Genomic DNA, 19,017 nt, shown 5'->3' on the forward strand with positions numbered 1-19,017 from the left:
CAATTTGATCATGATGTTACACACCAAGGTAAGCTCAATAGATACTCCCTTGTGTTTAAAGGCCGAAAATTCACTTTTGCTCCTTTAAATCCCAATGATGTATATAAAGATCAATTAAAGATGATGAAATTTTGTGAGGGGGTGAGGGAGAAAGGAAAAATATAAAAGACAGAGAGAAAAGAGGCTAGTAGTGAAAAAAGTCAAAATTTAAATGTCCCAAAGGTGAGTGAATCCGCAACTGGTAAAACTAGAGTGAAAAATTTGATGGCAACAAAAAAAGATGTACGGGGAGCCCTACTCAATAAACAGCCTTGTATCCTTGTGAGGTTTAGGCAAAACTATTTATCTTTATCTAACATTAACAAAAATTTGCCTACTGTGTTTCAGTGTCTTTTGCAGGATTACGAGGATGTTTTTAGCGAGGCCCATAAAGGTTTACTACCTTTACCTGGGATAGAACATCAAATTGACTTAGTACCCGGAGCTTCAATACCAAATCGACCAGCCTATAGAAGCAATCCCGAGGAGACAAAGAAATTGCAAAGGCAAGTTGAAGAGTTACTAGACAAAGGGTACATTCGTGAGAGCCTAAGCCCTTGTGTCGTTCCTGTCTTATTGGTACCGAAGAAAGATGGTACATATAGAATATGTGTTGATTGCCGCCCAATCAACAAAATAACGGTAAAGTATAGACATCCAATTCTTCGACTTGATGATATGCTTGATGAATTACATGGTTCAATTATATTTACTAAAATTGATTTAAAAAGCGATTATCATCAAATTCGAATGAGGGAAGGGGATGAATGGAAAACAGCCTTTAAAACAAAATTTGGATTGTATGAATGGTTAGTTATGCCTTTCGGCCTTACTAATGCACCGAGTACATTTATGAGATTAATGAATCACGTTTTAAGGCTTCACTTGGGTAAATTTGTAGTAGTTTACTTTGATGATATTTTAATTTACTCAAAGACATTAGATGATCATGTTTTCCATGTTAGAACCGTTTTAGATATTCTGTGACCTAAAAAATTGTTTGGAAACCTTGATAAATGCACATTCTGTTGTAATAAGCTAATATTTTTAGGTTTCATAGTTAATGCTCAAGGTATTCATGTCGATGAGGACAAAGTTAAGGCAATCAAGGAGTGGCCAACTCCTAAATCAGTAACTGAGGTGAGATCTTTCCATAGTTTAACTAGTTTTTATAGACAATTTATGAAAGATTTCTCCACTATTGCTGCCCCATTAACTGAGGTTATAAAAAAATTCGTGGGTTTCAAATGGGGTAAAACTCAAGAAAAGGCTTTTCAGACCCTAAAAGCTAAGTTGTGTTCTGCTCCTCTTCTTAGATTACCTGATTTCACTAATACTTTTGAACTTGAGTGCGATGCTTTAGGAATTGGCATTGGCGCCATTTTAATGCAAGATAAGCAACCAATTGCCTATTTTAGTGAAAAATTGAATGGTGCACAATTAAACTACTCAACTTATGATAAAGAACTTTTGGCATTGGTTCGTGCACTTCAAGTATGGCAACATTATTTGCTGCCTAATGAATTTGTCATACATACAGACCATCAATCCCTTAAGTGGTTAAAGAGACAAGGTAAGTTGAGTAAACGGCATGCCCGATGGTTAGAATTCATTGAAACATTCCCTTATGTGATAAAATATAAAACAGGTAAAGATAATGTAGTTGTGGATGCTTTGTCTAGACGATACATTAAATGCTAAAGTATTAGGGTTTGAGCATATTAAGGAATTATAAAATGATGATGCTGATTTCGGCCATACTTATAGTAATTGTGGACATACTACTTTTGAGAAGTTTTACCTTGTAGATGGCTTTCTTTTTCATGTAAACAGGTTATGCATACCAAAGTGTTCCATGCGAGACTTATTGATTCATGTGGCCCATAGTGGGGGTTTAATGGGACATTTTGGAGTGGCCAAAACACTAGGCATCTTGCAAGAACACTTCCATTGGCCACATATGAAGAAGGATGTCGAAAAGGTATGTTCTAAGTGCATTACATGCAAACAAGCAAAATCTAAGGTAATGCCTCATGGCCTTTACACTCCTTTTCCGATTCCTACTTCAACATGGGTAGACTTATCCATGGATTTGATTCTAGGTTTTCCATGAACTAAGAAAGGAAGAGATAGTATATTTGTTGTTGTTGACAGGTTTTCCAAGATGGCACATTTTATTCCTTGTCACAAAACAGATGATGCTACACATGTGGCAGACTTATTTTTTAAAGAGGTGGTAAGACTTCATGGCATCCCTAAAACAATTGTTTCTGACAGAGATGTCAAATTCCTTAGCCACTTTTGGAAGGTATTATGGGGTAAGCTTGGTACGAAATTACTTTATTCAACTACATGTCACACCCAAACCGATGGCCAAACTGAGGTAGTTAATCGAATTTTAGGAGCCTTATTACGATCTGTTATGGGAAAGAACATTAAAAATTGGGAAGAATGTTTACCATTTGTTGAATTTGCATATAATAGATCTACTCATTCTACAACTGGTTATTCTCCATTTGAACTTGTTTATGGTTTTAACCCACTAACAGTACTTGATCTTGCGCCATTACCACTAGAACATATTGTTAATTTAGATGGCGAACAGAAAGCTGAGTTGGGGAAATCCTTACACGAGAAGGCTAGGCAACGAATAGCCAAAACAAATGACATCAACACCAACAAAGCAAACAAGGGGCGCAAACGGGTTGTCCTTGAACCCGGAGATTGGGTTTGGGTCCATATGAGGAAAGAACGATTTCTTACAAAAAGAAAGACCAAGTTAGACCCAAGGGGAGATGGGTCTTTCCAAGTACTCGAGCGGATCAACGATAATGCATACAAAATTGATCTACCCGGTGAGTACAATGTCAGTTATACTTTCAATGTGGCTGACTTATCTCCATTTGATTTTTCAGATTCGAGGACGAATCTTTTTTAGGAAGGGGGGAATGATACGAGTCATAAAGGCCCAACTGAAGCTCAAGAACTTAATGGGCTCAAATTATCACAAGGCTCAATAACTAGGTCAAAGGCCAAACAAATGCATTCAAAACTAAATGGAACCATTCAAGAATTTATTATCAAGGCCTTAGATGCGTACACGAAGGAAAAAAATCAAGATTCACTTTCTTGTTTTCAAGAAAATCAAGAAACCGAATCTTGGTCCAATTTTGCTGTTTTGAGCGATTTCAAGAATCAAGAAAATCAAGATCTCAAATCTTGGAAATCTTGGTCCAAGAAACCGAATCTTACAGCTAAGGCGTATTGGATCTCAGTTACGAGCATCAACGAACCAATTTTGGTAGAAAACGGATTACAAGCCCAAATTCTTAAAAGCAAGGCCCAATAAGATGTTCCAGGCCCAATCAAGAAATTTAAATTAAACTTAGTTGAAAATCAGGCCAAATTGTCAAAGTGGCCAAATTTGTAAAATTATTCTTTAAGTATCTAGTTTTAATTTTTATACTTTATGATTTAATTCCTATGTAAAAATTCAGCCCAAGCAGCTCATTAAAAGCCTTGACCGAATTTCCCCATTTAAATTATTAATTAGGCTTTTTTTAGTTTCCTAATAAGATTAGGAAAATAGTTAGAAGGCCTATAAATAGGCATGGCCGGCCACCTTATGAAGATACTTTTGGAATAATACATTGAAATCAGATTTGTTTATTGAGTGAAAATTCTCTTTGAGTTCTCCAAGAATTTTCTCTTGAGTTTTCTTTAGAAGAAGTTTTAACAATCTTTTTTATTGTGGGAGCCATCTTCAGCCTTCTTCTTGCCATTGTTCTACGTGGAGGGGAGATTAGAGCCATTTGAATGGAGTTGTGAATTTTTTTTCGATTTCAAGGCTTCTTAGGACTTTTTCTTTATTTTTCTTGCTGTTCAATCTTCTTAATTTTTTTGCTTGTGTCGATTTCATTAACTAACTTGTTTAAACTCTCTTGCTGCGTTTCCAGCCCCTTTCAACCTTCAAGGAGTTGTTCGGCACCATCCTTGGACAACAAGAAACGTTTTTGATTCACAAACCCCCTCTTTCTTGCCGCCCAAACCCTATATCTAATTCAAATTGATTTTGTGATCTGCTGAGTTTGAATTTAATTTTCTGTTTTTGGGTTCTTCTTTTCAGATTCAGCTGTTTGGAGTGTCTCTTGAATTCAATTCCGTGTTCTTGGCTTCCAAGATTAGCTATTCATAAGTGTTTTTAATTCTTGGCTGATCTTTTAGTGTTTTAGGTATTTTCGTTTCAGATCTAATTGATTCTAAGTTAATTTTCTGTTTCGTTTCAAATCCGATTGTCTAAAGCTTTCTTAGGACTTTTCTTGTAACTTGGCAACTCGATCTAGGTATGCGCGCGACCCTTATCAGGTAGGTTGATTATATCCCCACATGGGGTGTAGGGTTGGACGGAGATGGAGTGTAGAGGCTGGCTGGGTAGGACCTATATACTGTATAATCTGTGACTGTACTAATTATTATTACTGTAATAGGCCAAGGCCCAAACACATGATTGCTTCTGTGCTGAGATAGGTTAAAGCCGAAACTGATATTGTCACTGATACTGAAAAGGGCATAGGCCCAGGCTATGATTGCTTTCTGTTTGTTTGCTTTATATGAGGTTACACATTGAGTTTTGTAAACTCACCCTTCTGATTTGACTGTACAGGTAATCCTCAGACATATGCGGATCAGTGCGACGGAGGACTCAACGGTGGCCACACGACCTATTTAATTCAACTTAGTACTTAATTATAATTTTGAATTTTTTTTTGGGTATTTTACTGTAATAATTGCCTTTTTGGATTTTTATTTTTAATTTGGGATTTTTTATTGTTTTGATTTATAACTGCTAGTAATAGGGATAATCAAGTTTTTAAAAAGAACCAAACATTTTAACAAAATTCACTCAAATACGTAACTATTTTAAAAAGCTTTCGCAATAAGTGATGTTTTGAGAATTAATTACGTTTTGAAAATGAACGACACGTCCTGAAATTAGTATAAGATATTGTCAAGAGGTTATATAGGTAGGAGGTTTTTGACGACAATGTACTTTTTCGGAAAACACTACCATGTGACATCGCCGGATTCTACCATAACATCTAGGTCAGATTTGTGGTGTTACAATTACGTTTGTGAAGTTGAGCGATTTGAATCCTCGCTCAAATTAGCAGACCCTTAATTTTTCATGAACTCATTTTGTAAATAAATAAATAATTAGAACTTATTTTCTTAACGTATTACATTTAATTAATTCTGTCTAATGAGATTGGAACTTAAGCGGGAATACTGTGACCCCTCCAACCTTCCTGGAATTAATTTAATATAATTTGTTAAGAAGAAATTTTCTAATTAAGACTTAATTTTTTTTAATTTCATTTGTTATGTTTAAATTTTTAGGTTAATAAAAAGAGTCAAATTTGGCCCAAGTACTAATTAGTTTTTTTTAGTAAGTTACAGTCTGAGTTTGAGGCCCACGACAGCAAAAGGGAGGGAAAATTTCATGCATTGCCGTCACACCTATTGCTTGCCGCCCAAGTAACCCTAATGTAGCAAAATTTTTGCTACATGTTGCCCTAATTTTTCCCAATATAAACCCCTTTTTTGTAACAGCCCGATTCTAGGCCTAGTCAGAATAGTGGTTTCGGGACCACAAATCCGACGAGGGAAAATATGGTTATTCTCATATTTTTATGGTCTACAATTTCACGAAAAATTTTTGTAAAAATTTCGTTCGAAAATTTCGACGTTTGGGCACTCAATTTAGTCAAAAGGACTAAATTGTAAAAAGTGCAAAAGTTGAGTTCTACATGTTAGAAGTGTCTAATTGTTATGAAATTATAAGTTGGGGGTCCTTATGTGGTAATTAGACCATTAGTGGTTGATGGACAAAAATAGACATAAGAAATGGGTGAAATAGAATTTTTTTAAGTGGGGGCATTTTAGTCATTTGGTAATAAAAAGAATAAAATGGGAAAAAGATGACAAAAATCATCATCTTCTTCATTAGGACAAAATCAGCAAGGGGGGGAAGCCATAGTTAGGGTTTTCAAGCTTCCAAGCTCGATAGTAAGTGATTCCAAGCCCCGTTTTCAATGTTCTTTACGTTTTTGAGATCCTGGTAGCTTAATTTAGCTTTTTCTAGCAATAATTCGTGTTAGAGTTTATATTTGGAAAAATACCCATATGTGAAAAGTGTTTATTTTGCTGTTTTATGGTGGAATATGAAGCTAGAAATTATGTTAAACAACTTTAGCTAAGCGATTTTAAACGAAAACGGGTAAATTCACAAAATCGGTAAAAATACCTAATGTTCATAGGTACATGTTAGAGTGAGAATTTGATGTTTCCATAGAAGGGAAAAGTGTTCAGCATGTCATAAAACATAAGAATATGAGATGAAGTTTAATTTCCGAGCCTTGGGGCAAAAATGTAAATATGCAAAAGTTTGGGGGCAAAATTGTAATTTTTCAAAAAGTTGGGTGGAGGATTATTTTAATAAATGTGAACATTAAATGAGTTAATTTTGCTATTATAGATCAAGAAAGACGAGAAGATTACCTCAAACGAGGAAAAGAAAAGATAGTGGAGTAAAGTGCAAAATTACGATATTTTGCACCGAGGTAAGTAAACATGTGATTTAATGCATTATTTGGATATCATTCAATATAAGTTGAGATTTAATTGAACATAGAATAAATGTTTGGCAAAATTCTAAAATGTTGTTAAATTGGGAAAGGTGGTAAGGTGTGGTAAAACACGGGTTTTGGTTGAACACTTAATAGGAATAGGAGCATATTGCATATAAAGGGGTTGTTGTGTGCTGATTCCCCGATTCATTGGTGGTTGCTAAGTGCTGATCCCACCGTATTTTAAATGTGAAAGGGGGTTGCTAAGTGCTGATTCCCCCGAGGGGTTGCTAAGTGCTGATTTCCCTAATTATTGGTGGTTGCTAAGTCCGATTCCATCAGTATTTTAAATGTGAGAGGGGATGCTAAGTCTGATTCCCCGAGGGTTGCTAAGTGCTGATTCCCCTATTCATTGGTGGTTGCTAAGTGCTGATTCCACCGTATTTTAAATGTGAGAGGGGGTTGCTAAGTGTTGATTCCACCGAGGGGTTGCTAAGTGCTGATTTCCCCTAATTATTGGTGGTTGTTAAGTGCTGATTCCACCGTATTTAAAATGTGAGAGGGGGTTGCTAAGTGCTGATTCCCCCGAGGGGTTGCTAAGTGTTGATTCCCCTATTCATTGGTGGTTGCTAAGTGCTGATTCCACCGTATTTTAAATGTGAGAGGGGTTGCTAAGTCTTGATTCCCCAGGGGTTCTTTGTCTTGATTCCCGATTCATTGGTGGTTGCTAAGTCTTTGAATCCACCGATAACGGTTAACATTCCGAGTGTTCAACGAGTAAATTGGGAAGGTGAACATATGTATATGGTGGACGAGTTTTAAATGTGAAAGGGGGTTGCTAAGTGCTGATTCCCCCGAGGGGTTGCTAAGTGATGATTTCCCCTAATTATTGGTGGTTGCTAAGTGCTGATTCCACCGTATTTTAAATGTGAGAGGGGATTGCTAAGTGCTGATTCCCCCGAGGGGTTGCTAAGTGCTGATTCCCCTATTCATTGGTGGTTGCTAAGTGCTGATTCCACCGTATTTTAAATGTGAGAGGGGGTTGCTAAGTGCTGATTCCCCCGAGGGGTTGCTGTGTGCTGATTCCCCGATTCATTGGTGGTTGCTAAGTGCTAAATCCACCGATAACGGTTAACATTCCGAGTGTTCAATGAGTAAATTGGGAAGGTGAACATATGTATATGGTGGACGAGTTTATGGGAGGAATAATGGGTTTGATATTTAATCAACCCATGTATGTGATGGGAGGAAATATCAAAAGTACAAAAGAAACAATGTAAACACAAAACTGTTTTGAACAACAGCAGTTGGGAAACTTTGAAAAATCACCATAAATGGTGGAAAATGAATTAGAGGCTGAATGATATATGAAATTGAATCTAGATGTGTGTAATTTTATATGAAAGAAACAGAGTAATTGAAAGAGTTGTATATTTGGGGATATTTGAATTTTATTGAAACATGGCTGGATTGATTTCGAAATCCCCTGTTCCAACTTTGGAAAAACACGAAAACTTTTACAAAAGTAGTTATGGCTTGAAATTTATATACTTGGATTCCTTATTGAGTCTATTTTTAATAGAAACAAATGAGAACATTTTTTGAAATTTGTACAGAGAGTTATGTGAATTTTAGTAAGGGAAGGTCAGGACTGTCGGGCAGTGAAATAGGGGAAGATTCAATAAATAAACTGTACTAGTTGGCCAGACCAAAAATTATGAAAATTTTATACTGCAAAGGTATATGAATCTAGTTTCAGGGAAAATTTACGGAATTCAATTTTGAGCCCTGTAGCTCCAGATAAAAATAAATTAGTGACCATGACGCAGAAAAACAGTTTGCTGGAAATTGAACAAACAATAGATTTAATTTGTGATTAAAATTGTTTTATGGTGGAATCATGTGAGAAATTTATTTATTTGTCATATGTTTACTTAATAAGCTATATGCTTACTCGTTTTCATTTTCCCCTTGATTATAGTGATATCCATCAACCCGGAACTTGGACGGAGTCAGACAATCATCCACACTATCATCAACGTTTGGGTATTTTGCAACTAGTATTCCGGAAATATGGCATGTATAGACGACTTTATGTAATGTGGCGTAACTCTGTATATATATATATGTTATGATTCGGTTTAAATTGTGGTGTTTATTAATGGTTAAATTGTGTATGATTATACAACTGAATTTGCTTGGGAATATTGAAATTGTGTTTGAGATATTGCAGAGGTTTTATGTAAAATAAGCGTAATGTTGCGAATTTTTAAAAAATCTAGTAATACCTTATACTCTGTTCCATTAAGGAATACGGGTAAGGGGTGTTACATTTTAGTGGTATCAGAGCTACGGTTTAGTCGGTTCTCGGACCAATAAAATATGTGTGAAAGTCAGTCTATACATGCCATGAATATATTGTGATAGTGTGATGATTTCTGACAATTTAAAATTTTGTTTTATATAGTAAATGGATGCTGACCGAAGTGTGGCAGATGATGTTGAAAGTAATGCACCGGCTCCCGCACAAGGGACCGCGCGTGAAGAGAGTAGACATGAGACACATAGTCAGGACGAGGCTCGGGAAGCCTTCCTTCGGATGATGAGTGATTGGTATACAGAATATGTCCGTGTAAATCCGAATGTTCCACCTCCTCCACCCCCTCCTATTCCTCAACCGGTTCCCGTAGCTCTACGAAGTGCTGAATTGGTGAGATCGAGTAAACCACCCGTGGATAGAATTCGAAAGCATGGGGCTGAAGATTTCAAGGCTAATGTTGATGATGATCCAGAAAAAGTCGAGTTTTGGCTTGAAAATACTATACGGGTATTTGATGAATTATCTTGTACTCCTGAGGAATGTTTGAAATGTGCTTTGTCTTTACTGAAGGATTCGGCATACCGTTGGTGGAAAACGTTAATATCGGTGGTTCCAAAAGAAAGAGTTACCTGGGACTTCTTTCAGGAGGAATTCAGAAAGAAATATGTAAGCCAGCGGTTTATTGATCAGAAACGCAAGGAGTTTCTCGGATTGAAACAGGGCCGAATGTCAGTAGCAGAATATGAACAGGAGTTTGTCCGGCTTAGTAAATATGCCCAGGAATGTGTGCCCATAGAGGCTATGATGTGTAAAAGATTCGAAGAGGGGCTAAACGAAGATATCAGATTGCATGTTGGGGTTTTAGAGTTAAAAGAATTTGTGGTATTGGTTGATCGAGCCTGCAAGGCTGAAGAACTGAGTAAGGAAAAGAGAAGAGCGAAGATGGAAGCTCGAGATGTAAGAAAAAGGTCGATGAGCAGGACCTTTCAATCCCAATCGAAGAAGCTTAAAGGGATAGATCCACGACCAACTGGTTCAGCTGGGTACTCACGTAGAGACCGAGGGAGGTCGTATTCTGGAGCCAGAACTCAAGCTACCTCGGTGGCAAGTGTGGGCAATGTGGGAAATACTAGACCTGAGTGCCAACAGTGTGGCAGGCGACATACTGGTGAGTGTTGGGGATTTAAACGAGCTTGTTTCAAGTGTGGTTCTCAAGAACACTATATAAGAGATTGCCCTGAGAGAATAGAGGAAGAAAAATTGCAAAGAGCTGGATCGGGTGATATTGTTAGTAGAGGCAAACCACCGAGGAATGTTGGGAGCAAAGCCAGTGGTAAAAGTGTGGTGAAAGATGCAGCTAGGAGATCAGACACTAGAGCGCCTGCCAGGACTTATGCCATATGCACTCGAGAGGATGCCTCATCTCCTGACGTGATTACTGGTACATTTTCTCTTCATGATATTGATGTGGTTGCTTTGATTGACCTTGGTTCTACTCATTCATATGTATGTGTGAATTTGGTGTCTAGTAAGAAGTTGCCTGTTGAAAATACTGAATTTATAGTTAAAGTATCAAATCCTTTAGGCAAATGTGTCTTAGTCGATAAGGTTTGCAAGAATTGTCCTCTAATGATTCAAGGTTACTGTTTCCCGGCTAATCTGATGTTGTTACCATTTGATGAGTTTGATGTTATTTTGGGGATGGATTGGTTGATATTGCATGATGCCAAGGTAAATTGTAGACAGAAAATTCTTGAATTAAAGTGTGAAAACGGTGAAATTCTCCGAGTTGAAACAGAGGAGCCGAATAAATTGCCTATGGTGATTTCACACATGTCTGCTCAGAAATACTTGAGAAAGGGATGTGAAGCTTATCTTGCTTATGTGTTGAATACTGATATAACTGGGTCGAAGCTTGAATCAGTGCCGGTAGTCTGTGAATTTCCAGACGTATTTCCAGAGGAATTGCCTGGGTTACCTCCGATTAGAGAAGTTGAGTTTTCTATTGACTTGTTACCTGGTACTACACCGATTTCTATTGCACCGTATCGATGGCTCAATCGAATTGAAAGAATTAAAGGCTCGCCATAAGAGTTGATGATAAAGGATTTGTAAGACCGAGTTTTTCTCCTTGGGGTGCTCCTGTGCTATTCGTGAAAAAGAAAGACGGTTCTATGAGACTTTGTATTGACTATCGTCAGCTCAACAAAGTGACTATAAAGAACAAGTATCCTTTGCCGAGAATTGATGATTTGTTTGATCAACTAAAAGGGGCAACAGTGTTTTCAAAGATTGATTTGAGGTCTGGTTACTATCAGTTGAGAGTTAAAGAGTCCGATGTGCCGAAAACTGCTTTTAGAACGAGGTATGGACACTATGAATTTCTGGTAATGCCTTTTGGGTTGACTAATGCTCCGGCTATTTTTATGGATTTAATGAACCGAATTTTTCGGCCATATCTGGATAAATTTGTGGTGGTGTTCATAGATGATATTTTAATTTATTCTTGGGATGAATCCGAGCATGCAGAGCATTTGAGAACTGTGTTGCAGATTATGAGAGAAAAGAAATTGTATGCTAAATTCAGTAAAAGTGAGTTTTGGCTTCGGGAGGTCGGATTCTTGGGACATATAGTTTCAAGTGAAGGTATTCGGGTTGACCCAAGCAAAATTTCAGCAATTGTTGATTGGGAACCACCAAAGAATGTATCTGAAGTTAGAAGCTTTCTGGGCTTAGCCGGGTATTACAGACGCTTTGTCAAGGGATTCTCAATGATTGCTTCTCCTATGACTAAGTTACTACAGAAGAATGTCAAGTTTGAATGGACTGATAAATGTCAGCAAAGCTTCGAGAAATTGAAGGCTTTATTGACCGAGGCACCAGTGTTGGTACAACCTGAGTCAGGGAAGGAGTTTGTAATTTACAGTGATGCATCGTTGAATGGTCTTGGGTGTGTGTTGATGCAAGAGGGCAAAGTAATAGCTTATGCTTCGAGACAACAGAAACCGCATGAGAAGAATTATCCGACGCATGATTTAGAATTGGCTGCCATTGTTTTTGCTTTAAAAATTTGGCGTCATTATTTGTATGGTGAAAAGTGCAAAATCTTCACTGACCATAAGAGCTTGAAGTATTTAATAAGCCAAAAAGATTTGAATTTGCGGCAACGAAGATGGCTCGAGCTAATTAAAGACTATGAGTTAGTGATTGATTATCACCCCGGGAAAGCTAATGTGGTTGTTGATGCCTTGAGCAGAAAATCTTTATTTGCTTTGAGAACTATGAGTACGAGATTAACTTTATCTGATGATGGTTCAATTTTGGCTGAATTGAGAGTTAGACCGTTATTTCTTCAGCAAATTCGGGAAGCTCAAAAGAATGACAGTAAATTGCAAGCCAGGAGAGCTCAGTGTGAAGCAGGTGTTGACTCAGATTTTCAAATTGGTTCAGATGATTGCCTGATGTTCCGGGATAGAATATGTGTACCGAGAAATGATGAGTTAATCCGGACCATTTTATGCGAGGCACATAGTGGTGATTTGTCAGTTCATCCAGGTATTGTGAAAATGTATAATGATTTGAAGAAATTGTATTGGTGGCCGGGCATGAAGAAAGACATCTCGGAATTTGTATCAAAGTGTTTAATTTGTCAACAAGTGAAAGCTGAGCACCAAGTACCATCGTGTTTACTTCAGCCGATAATGATTCCAGAATGGAAATGGGATAGTATCACGATGGATTTTGTGACAGGATTGCCTTTAACTCCAAAGAAGAAAGATGCTATTTGGGTAATTGTTGATAGATTGACAAAGTCAGCCCATTTTATTCCGGTACGCATTGATTACTCACTTGACAGGTTGGCGGAGTTATATGTTGCTGAAATAGTGAGATTACACGGGGTGCCTAAATCTATTATATCGGATAGAGATCCGAGGTTTACATCGAGGTTTTGGATAAAGTTGCAGGAAGCTCTGGGTACGAAACTGAACTTTAATACTACGTTCCATCCGCAAACTGACGGGCAATCAGAAAGAGTGATTCAAGTTCTTGAAGACATGCTCCGGTGTTGTGTTCTAGAATTTGAAGGCAGTTGGGAGAAATATCTACCATTGGTTGAATTTGCTTATAACAATAGTTATCAGTCGAGTATACGAATGGCACCGTATGAAGCATTATATGGGCGTAAGTGTAGAACTCCTTTATATTGGACCGAACTCGGTGAAAATCAGATTCATGGAGTTGATTTGGTGAAAGAAACTGAAGAAAAAGTGAAAATAATCCGTGATCGTTTAAAAGTCGCCGGATCGACAAAAATCATATGCGGATTTAAAGAGGAAAGAAATTGAGTTTCAAGTGGGTGATAAAGTGTTCTTGAAAGTATCCCCATGGAAGAAAATTCTGAGATTTGGTCGTAAAGGCAAATTGAGTCCACGTTTTATTGGACCGTATGAAGTTATTGAGAGAATTAGACCAGTAGCTTATCGATTAGCTTTACCGGCAGAGTTGGAAAGGATACATAATGTATTTCATGTATCGATGTTGCGACGTTATTGTTCGGATCCTTCACATATAGTCTCTCCTGCAGACATTGAAATTCGACCGGATATGACTTATGAGGAGGAACCAATAAAGATTTTGGCTCGAGAGGTCAAACAGTTACGAGATAAAAGTGTAGCCTTAGTGAAAGTGTTGTGGCAAAAACATGGAATGGAAGAAGCTACGTGGGAACCGGAGGAAGTTATGAGGAAACAGTACCCAAACCTCTTTTTCGGTAAGATTTTCGGGGACGAAAATCCCTAAGGGGGGGAGAGTTGCAACAGCCCGATTCTGGGCCTAGTCGGAATAGTGGTTTCGGGACCACAAATCCGACGAGGGAAAATATGGTTATTCTCATATTTTTATGGTTTACAATTTCACGGAAGATTTTCGTAAAAATTTCGTTCGAAAATTTCGACGTTTGGGCACTCAATTTAGACAAAAGGACTAAATTGTAAAAACTGCAAAAGTTGAGTTCTACATGTTAGAAGTGTCTAATTGTTATGAAATTATAAGTTGGGGATCCTTATGTGGTAATTAGACCATTAGTGGTTGATGGACAAAAATAGACATAAGAAATGGGTGAAATAGATTTTTTTTAAGTGGGGGCATTTTAGTCATTTGGTAATAAAAAGAATAAAATGGGAAAAAGATGACAAAAATCATCATCTTCTTCATTAGGACGAAATCAACAAGGGGGGGAAGCCATAGTTAGGGTTTTCAAGCTTCCAAGCTCGATAGTAAGTGATTCCAAGCCCCGTTTTTAATGTTCTTTACGTTTTTGAGATCCCGGTAGCTTAATTTAGCTTATTCTAGCAATAATTCGTGTTAGAGTTTATATTTGGAAAAATACCCATAGGTGAAAAGTGTTTGTTTTGCTGTTTTATGGTGGAATATGAAGCTAGAAATTATGTTAAACAACTTTAGCTAAGCGATTTTAAACGAAAACGGGTAAATTGACATAATCGGTAAAAATACCTAATGTTCATAGGTACATGTTAGAGTGAGAATTTGATGTTGCCATAGAAGGGAAAAGTGTTCAGCATGTCATAAAACATAAGAATATGAGATGAAGTTTAATTTCCGAGCCTTGGGGAAAAAATGTAAATATGCAAAAGTTTGGGGCAAAATTGTAATTTTTCAAAAAGTTGGGTGGAGGATTATTTTAATAAATGTGAACATTAAATGAGTTAATTTTGCTATTATAGATCAAGAAAGACGAGAAGATTACCTCAAACAAGGAAAAGAAAAGATAGAGGAGTAAAGTGCAAAATTACGATATTTTGCACCGAGGTAAGTAAACATGTGATTTAATGCATTATTTGGATATTGTTCAATATAAGTTGAGATTTAATTGAACATAGAATAAATGTTTGGCAAAATTCTAAAAATGTTGTTAAATTGGGAAAGGTGGTAAGGTGTGGTAAAACACGGGTTTTGGTTGAACACTCGGAATAGGCCGGAGCATATTGCATATAAAGGGGTTGTTGTGTGTTGATTCCCCGATTCATTGGTGGTTGCTAAGTGCTGATCCCACCGTATTTTAAATGTGAAAGGGGGTTGCTAAGTGCTGATTCCACCGTATTTTAAATGTGAGAGGGGGTTGCTAAGTGCTGATTCCCCCGAGGGGTTGCTAAGTGCTGATTCCCCTATTCATTGGTGGTTGCTAAGTGCTGATTCCACCGTATTTTAAATGTGAGAGGGGGTTGCTAAGTGCTGATTCCCCCGAGGGGTTGCTGTGTGCTGATTCCCCGATTCATTGGTGGTTGCTAAGTGCTGAATCCACCGATAACGGTTAACATTCCGAGTGTTCAACGAGTAAATTGGGAAGGTGAACATATGTATATGGTGGACGAGTTTATGGGAGGAATATTGGGTTTGATATTTAATCAACGCATGTATGTGATGGGAGGAAATATCAAAAGTACAAAAGAAGCAATGTAAACACAAAACTGTTTTGAACAACAGCAGTTGGGCAACTTTGAAAAATCACCATAAATGGTGGAAAATGAATTAGAGGCTGAATGATATATGAAATTGAATCTGGATGTGTCTAATTTTAAATGAAAGAAACAGAGTAATTGAAAGAGTTGTATATTTGGGGATATTTGAATTTTATTGAAACAGGGCTGGATTGACTTCGAAATCCCCTGTTACAACTTTGGAAAAACACAATAGATAGATATACAAGTGGTGGGTGTAATAAAATATGCATAACAAAATTAAAATGTACAAAAATATTAAAATAAAGTTTTAACTCAATGGTAAAATAAAGGTTTTATTATTGCAATTGGTGTGGGTTTAAATCTCACCATATGCATTTTTTTATTGGTTTTTCTTAAAGTGATAAGAGTAAACTATCTTCAAATTAAATTACTTATTTTAATTATGAAAGGGCATTCCTGTAACTTCCTAAGTAAATTGGTGGCATAGTTGAGGATGACATCAACTCAGTCAAGAGCTTAAATAATAGTATGAATACAATGTTTAAATTATTTTTTTACTTATTTAGTATTTAAAAGAGTTTTAGTTTTCATGTATTAATTTCACCTTTTTGGAAGAAATTTCATACATAAATTATTAATGAAATGGTAAACTAATTAATATAAAATTTGAATAAATCTATAATTCAATTGATACATACATTTAAATTTATGCATTATAGGGAAAAAAAACTAGATATACATATGTACATATGTATATGATAGAAAAATAGAACCATCCAGGGAAAGTAAATTGAAAGTTGTAGAAGTGGAAAAATAGCATTCCATTCACATAGATCGTGTTATTTGCAAAAACATAATCTTGTACTCTAATTTTATTTTTGAAATTAACATCAATGATTACAAAATAATGAATTGAACTTTAGGAGAGATAACATTTCCTTAATTCAATTAGTGGAGTAACAAAGTAAAATGATAGCACAGTGTTAAGGAAACCTAAATCACTTGTTTCTATTATTCTAACATTAGATCATAAAAACTCAAAAAAGAAAAGAAAACATTAGCTTAAATATTTCCATTGCATGCCATGACAGTCGTAAAAACTCACAAGGGGAAACTCCGATTAACTGTCACAATAATCCCCAAATAATCCATCTTTTCCGACAACAAAATTAAATGAAACATCTAAAAAATAAAATAAAATAAAAACAGACTTCATTTATACATAAACTTGTTTCTCAAGATGACTACAGCAGAAGTAGTTACAACAACAAAAATAATGGATCAAGAGGCGAAAGAAAAAAGAATATTATTTCTTTTCTGTATAAAAATCTTTTAAATGTTATGACTCTAATGTTCACTTGGAGAAGATTGTTTTCCTTTCATAAGATGGTTGCCCTTCCGACTCTCAAAACCCATAAATATAACATGAAACAGAAAGAAAGAGCAAACCCTCCCCCTGTTTTCTATGCCTCATCTCCGGAGAATTCTTAGTTTCTTCCCCACCTATAAAAACCAATCATTTTCGAAAAGTCAAAACTAATATGGGTTCAGCTCAACCACTGCCACTGACACCAGCCTTAACCTTAATCAATCGTCAAACAAGTACAAGATTCCGCCACATCAACAATCTTCATTGTTTCACACCCAAAACATGGTCTCGAAATGCAGATACTTCTTTTGATTGTAGATTCCCCTTTCTCTCTTATTCTATCTCTCCTCCTCTTCATCCTTCTTTTCCGCTTTGCTCTCGTTTTCCTCTTCCTCGCCCTCCTCTTCCTTCTTTGTTCCCACTTGGTTTTCATCCTCTTCGATCTTTTTTAATGTCCTCAATGGCCACTCCTCAAGCAGCTGCCAGTGACTCCTCGCAGCCTTCCGAAACTAAAACAGTGAGTTTCCCCTTCTCCCTTGTTACAGAGTAATTGAATTATATTCCTTTGACCAACCTCAGATTCCAGGTTCAGGGTTGAATTTCTAATCTAAAGCTTAGTGACTATGTATTGCTGCAAGAAATAAACATGGGGTTTTGGTTGTTTTATATGGAAATTGTAGTTTAGTGAGAGGAATGCTGAAAACGAACTCGTTTTTAACTATTCAGAATTGTGCCTGTAATTGGGATTAATGGGACTGTTTAGGATTTTTTTAATGGAGAATGAAAAATGGGTTTTGATTGTTTCCTTGAAAAGTTCTGTTAATATTGACTAGTGCTGATGATGGTTCTATCTTGAACTAGTACTTACATAGCACTAGGGTTGCATTTGGATGCCTGTTTTCAAACTTAGTTATTGTCTGATAATGGGTTCATCTTGGTTGGTTCTTCAATGGTTATCTCTAGATTTGTTTGTGCAATTTAGATACTTGAAAAGTTTAACTTCCATATATACTAATCGGAGTTCTGAGTTTAATTCCCTTTCGCATACATTTGACGGCATGGTTCTGGTTGTTCCCTTCGAAACTCAAATTTGCGTAGTTAATGGTCTTATCTTGATCTGTTGGTGCATTTTTGGGATATGATTGTCTATCTGTGGTATTGAATGCCTCTTAGTTTGTGCTAATTGTTTTATTAATTCATTTTTTTGGGTTTCATGTCACTTATTATATTTTGATAATGGTTTTTTTTTTTTCCTTTTTGGATATTCCCTTGGAAAGTTAGATTTCCTGTAAGTCATTGATCTCTCTTGGTTGGATTGATTGTGCAATTCATGGCTATAAATATCTCTGTATAGTATAGGAGTTGCAATGCAATGAATAGTGGAGATTTGGTGGTGCAGGTAAGGGTTGTCATAAAGGGTAGGGTTCAGGGTGTGTTCTATAGGAACTGGACCATAGAGAATGCCACTCAACTTGGCTTGAAAGGCTGGGTTAGGAACAGGAGGGATGGCTCAGTGGAAGCTCTTTTCTCTGGAACCCCGGATTCTGTTGAGGAGATGGAGCAGAGGTGTCGTCGTGGCCCACCAGCTGCCATGGTTACCGGCCTTCAGGATTTCCCTTCCGATGATGATCCTGGTACCGGATTTCAGAGGAAGCAAACAGTCTGATCAGACTACACTTAAAGAGATTACCCCCATTCTGTATTAGCATGTATAGTCGTCTTCTCTCAGGAATAAAATAGCCGAGTCATCTATGATTAGATGGTATTGATGTTTATTGAATTCTTAAAGATGATCTATGTAGTCCTTCTGACCAGAAGATAAATATATATATTATATACATAATATTATCAGCAGATTCAGATTCCAGATATGGTTTTAGAAATTTCACATCTATTATTTCTCATGCACTTTTGAAACCAGCTAAGTTTACCTGCAGGCTGTACAAAAGAGATGCTTGAATCCAGGGAGATATGTCAAGCAACAAGATCAAATGTGATGATACTAGATTCTGACATGAAAATTCGTGAAGAAAAGGTTCATGTCTGCATCATTTGGGAAATAAATATTATTGGCAGTTCCCGTTAAAGAAATTCGTGAAGAAAAGGATGCGGCATGTTGTTGTTTCCCAAGGTTTTGATTGATATAAACATCTTCTCCGTATGATCCCACTTGAAAACATC

The 19,017-nt window shown here is 36.7% G+C and overlaps 1 protein-coding gene across 1 annotated transcript; it reads left to right on the forward strand.

The window, feature by feature from the left end:
* The first annotated feature begins 16,822 nt into the window (after nucleotides 1-16,822).
* Nucleotides 16,823-18,703, forward strand: LOC105767975 (uncharacterized). Its single transcript, XM_012587609.2, has 2 exons — nucleotides 16,823-17,353; nucleotides 18,236-18,703. Exons 1-2 carry the CDS (start codon nucleotides 17,009-17,011, stop codon nucleotides 18,500-18,502), a joined length of 612 nt encoding a protein of 203 aa, XP_012443063.1. The 5' UTR covers nucleotides 16,823-17,008; the 3' UTR covers nucleotides 18,503-18,703.
* The last annotated feature ends 314 nt before the right edge of the window (nucleotides 18,704-19,017 follow it).

This window comes from Gossypium raimondii, chromosome 4 (assembly GCF_025698545.1).
Source record: "Gossypium raimondii isolate GPD5lz chromosome 4, ASM2569854v1, whole genome shotgun sequence".
Classification (NCBI taxonomy): domain Eukaryota; kingdom Viridiplantae; phylum Streptophyta; class Magnoliopsida; order Malvales; family Malvaceae; genus Gossypium; species Gossypium raimondii.

Coding starts and splice junctions, on each gene's coding strand:
- LOC105767975 (XM_012587609.2), top strand. CDS start 17,009: ATGGGTTCAGCTCAACCACTGCCACTGACACCAGCCTTAACCTTAATC. Junction 17,354..18,235: donor AGCCTTCCGAAACTAAAACA/GTGAGTTTCCCC, acceptor TTGGTGGTGCAG/GTAAGGGTTGTCATAAAGGG.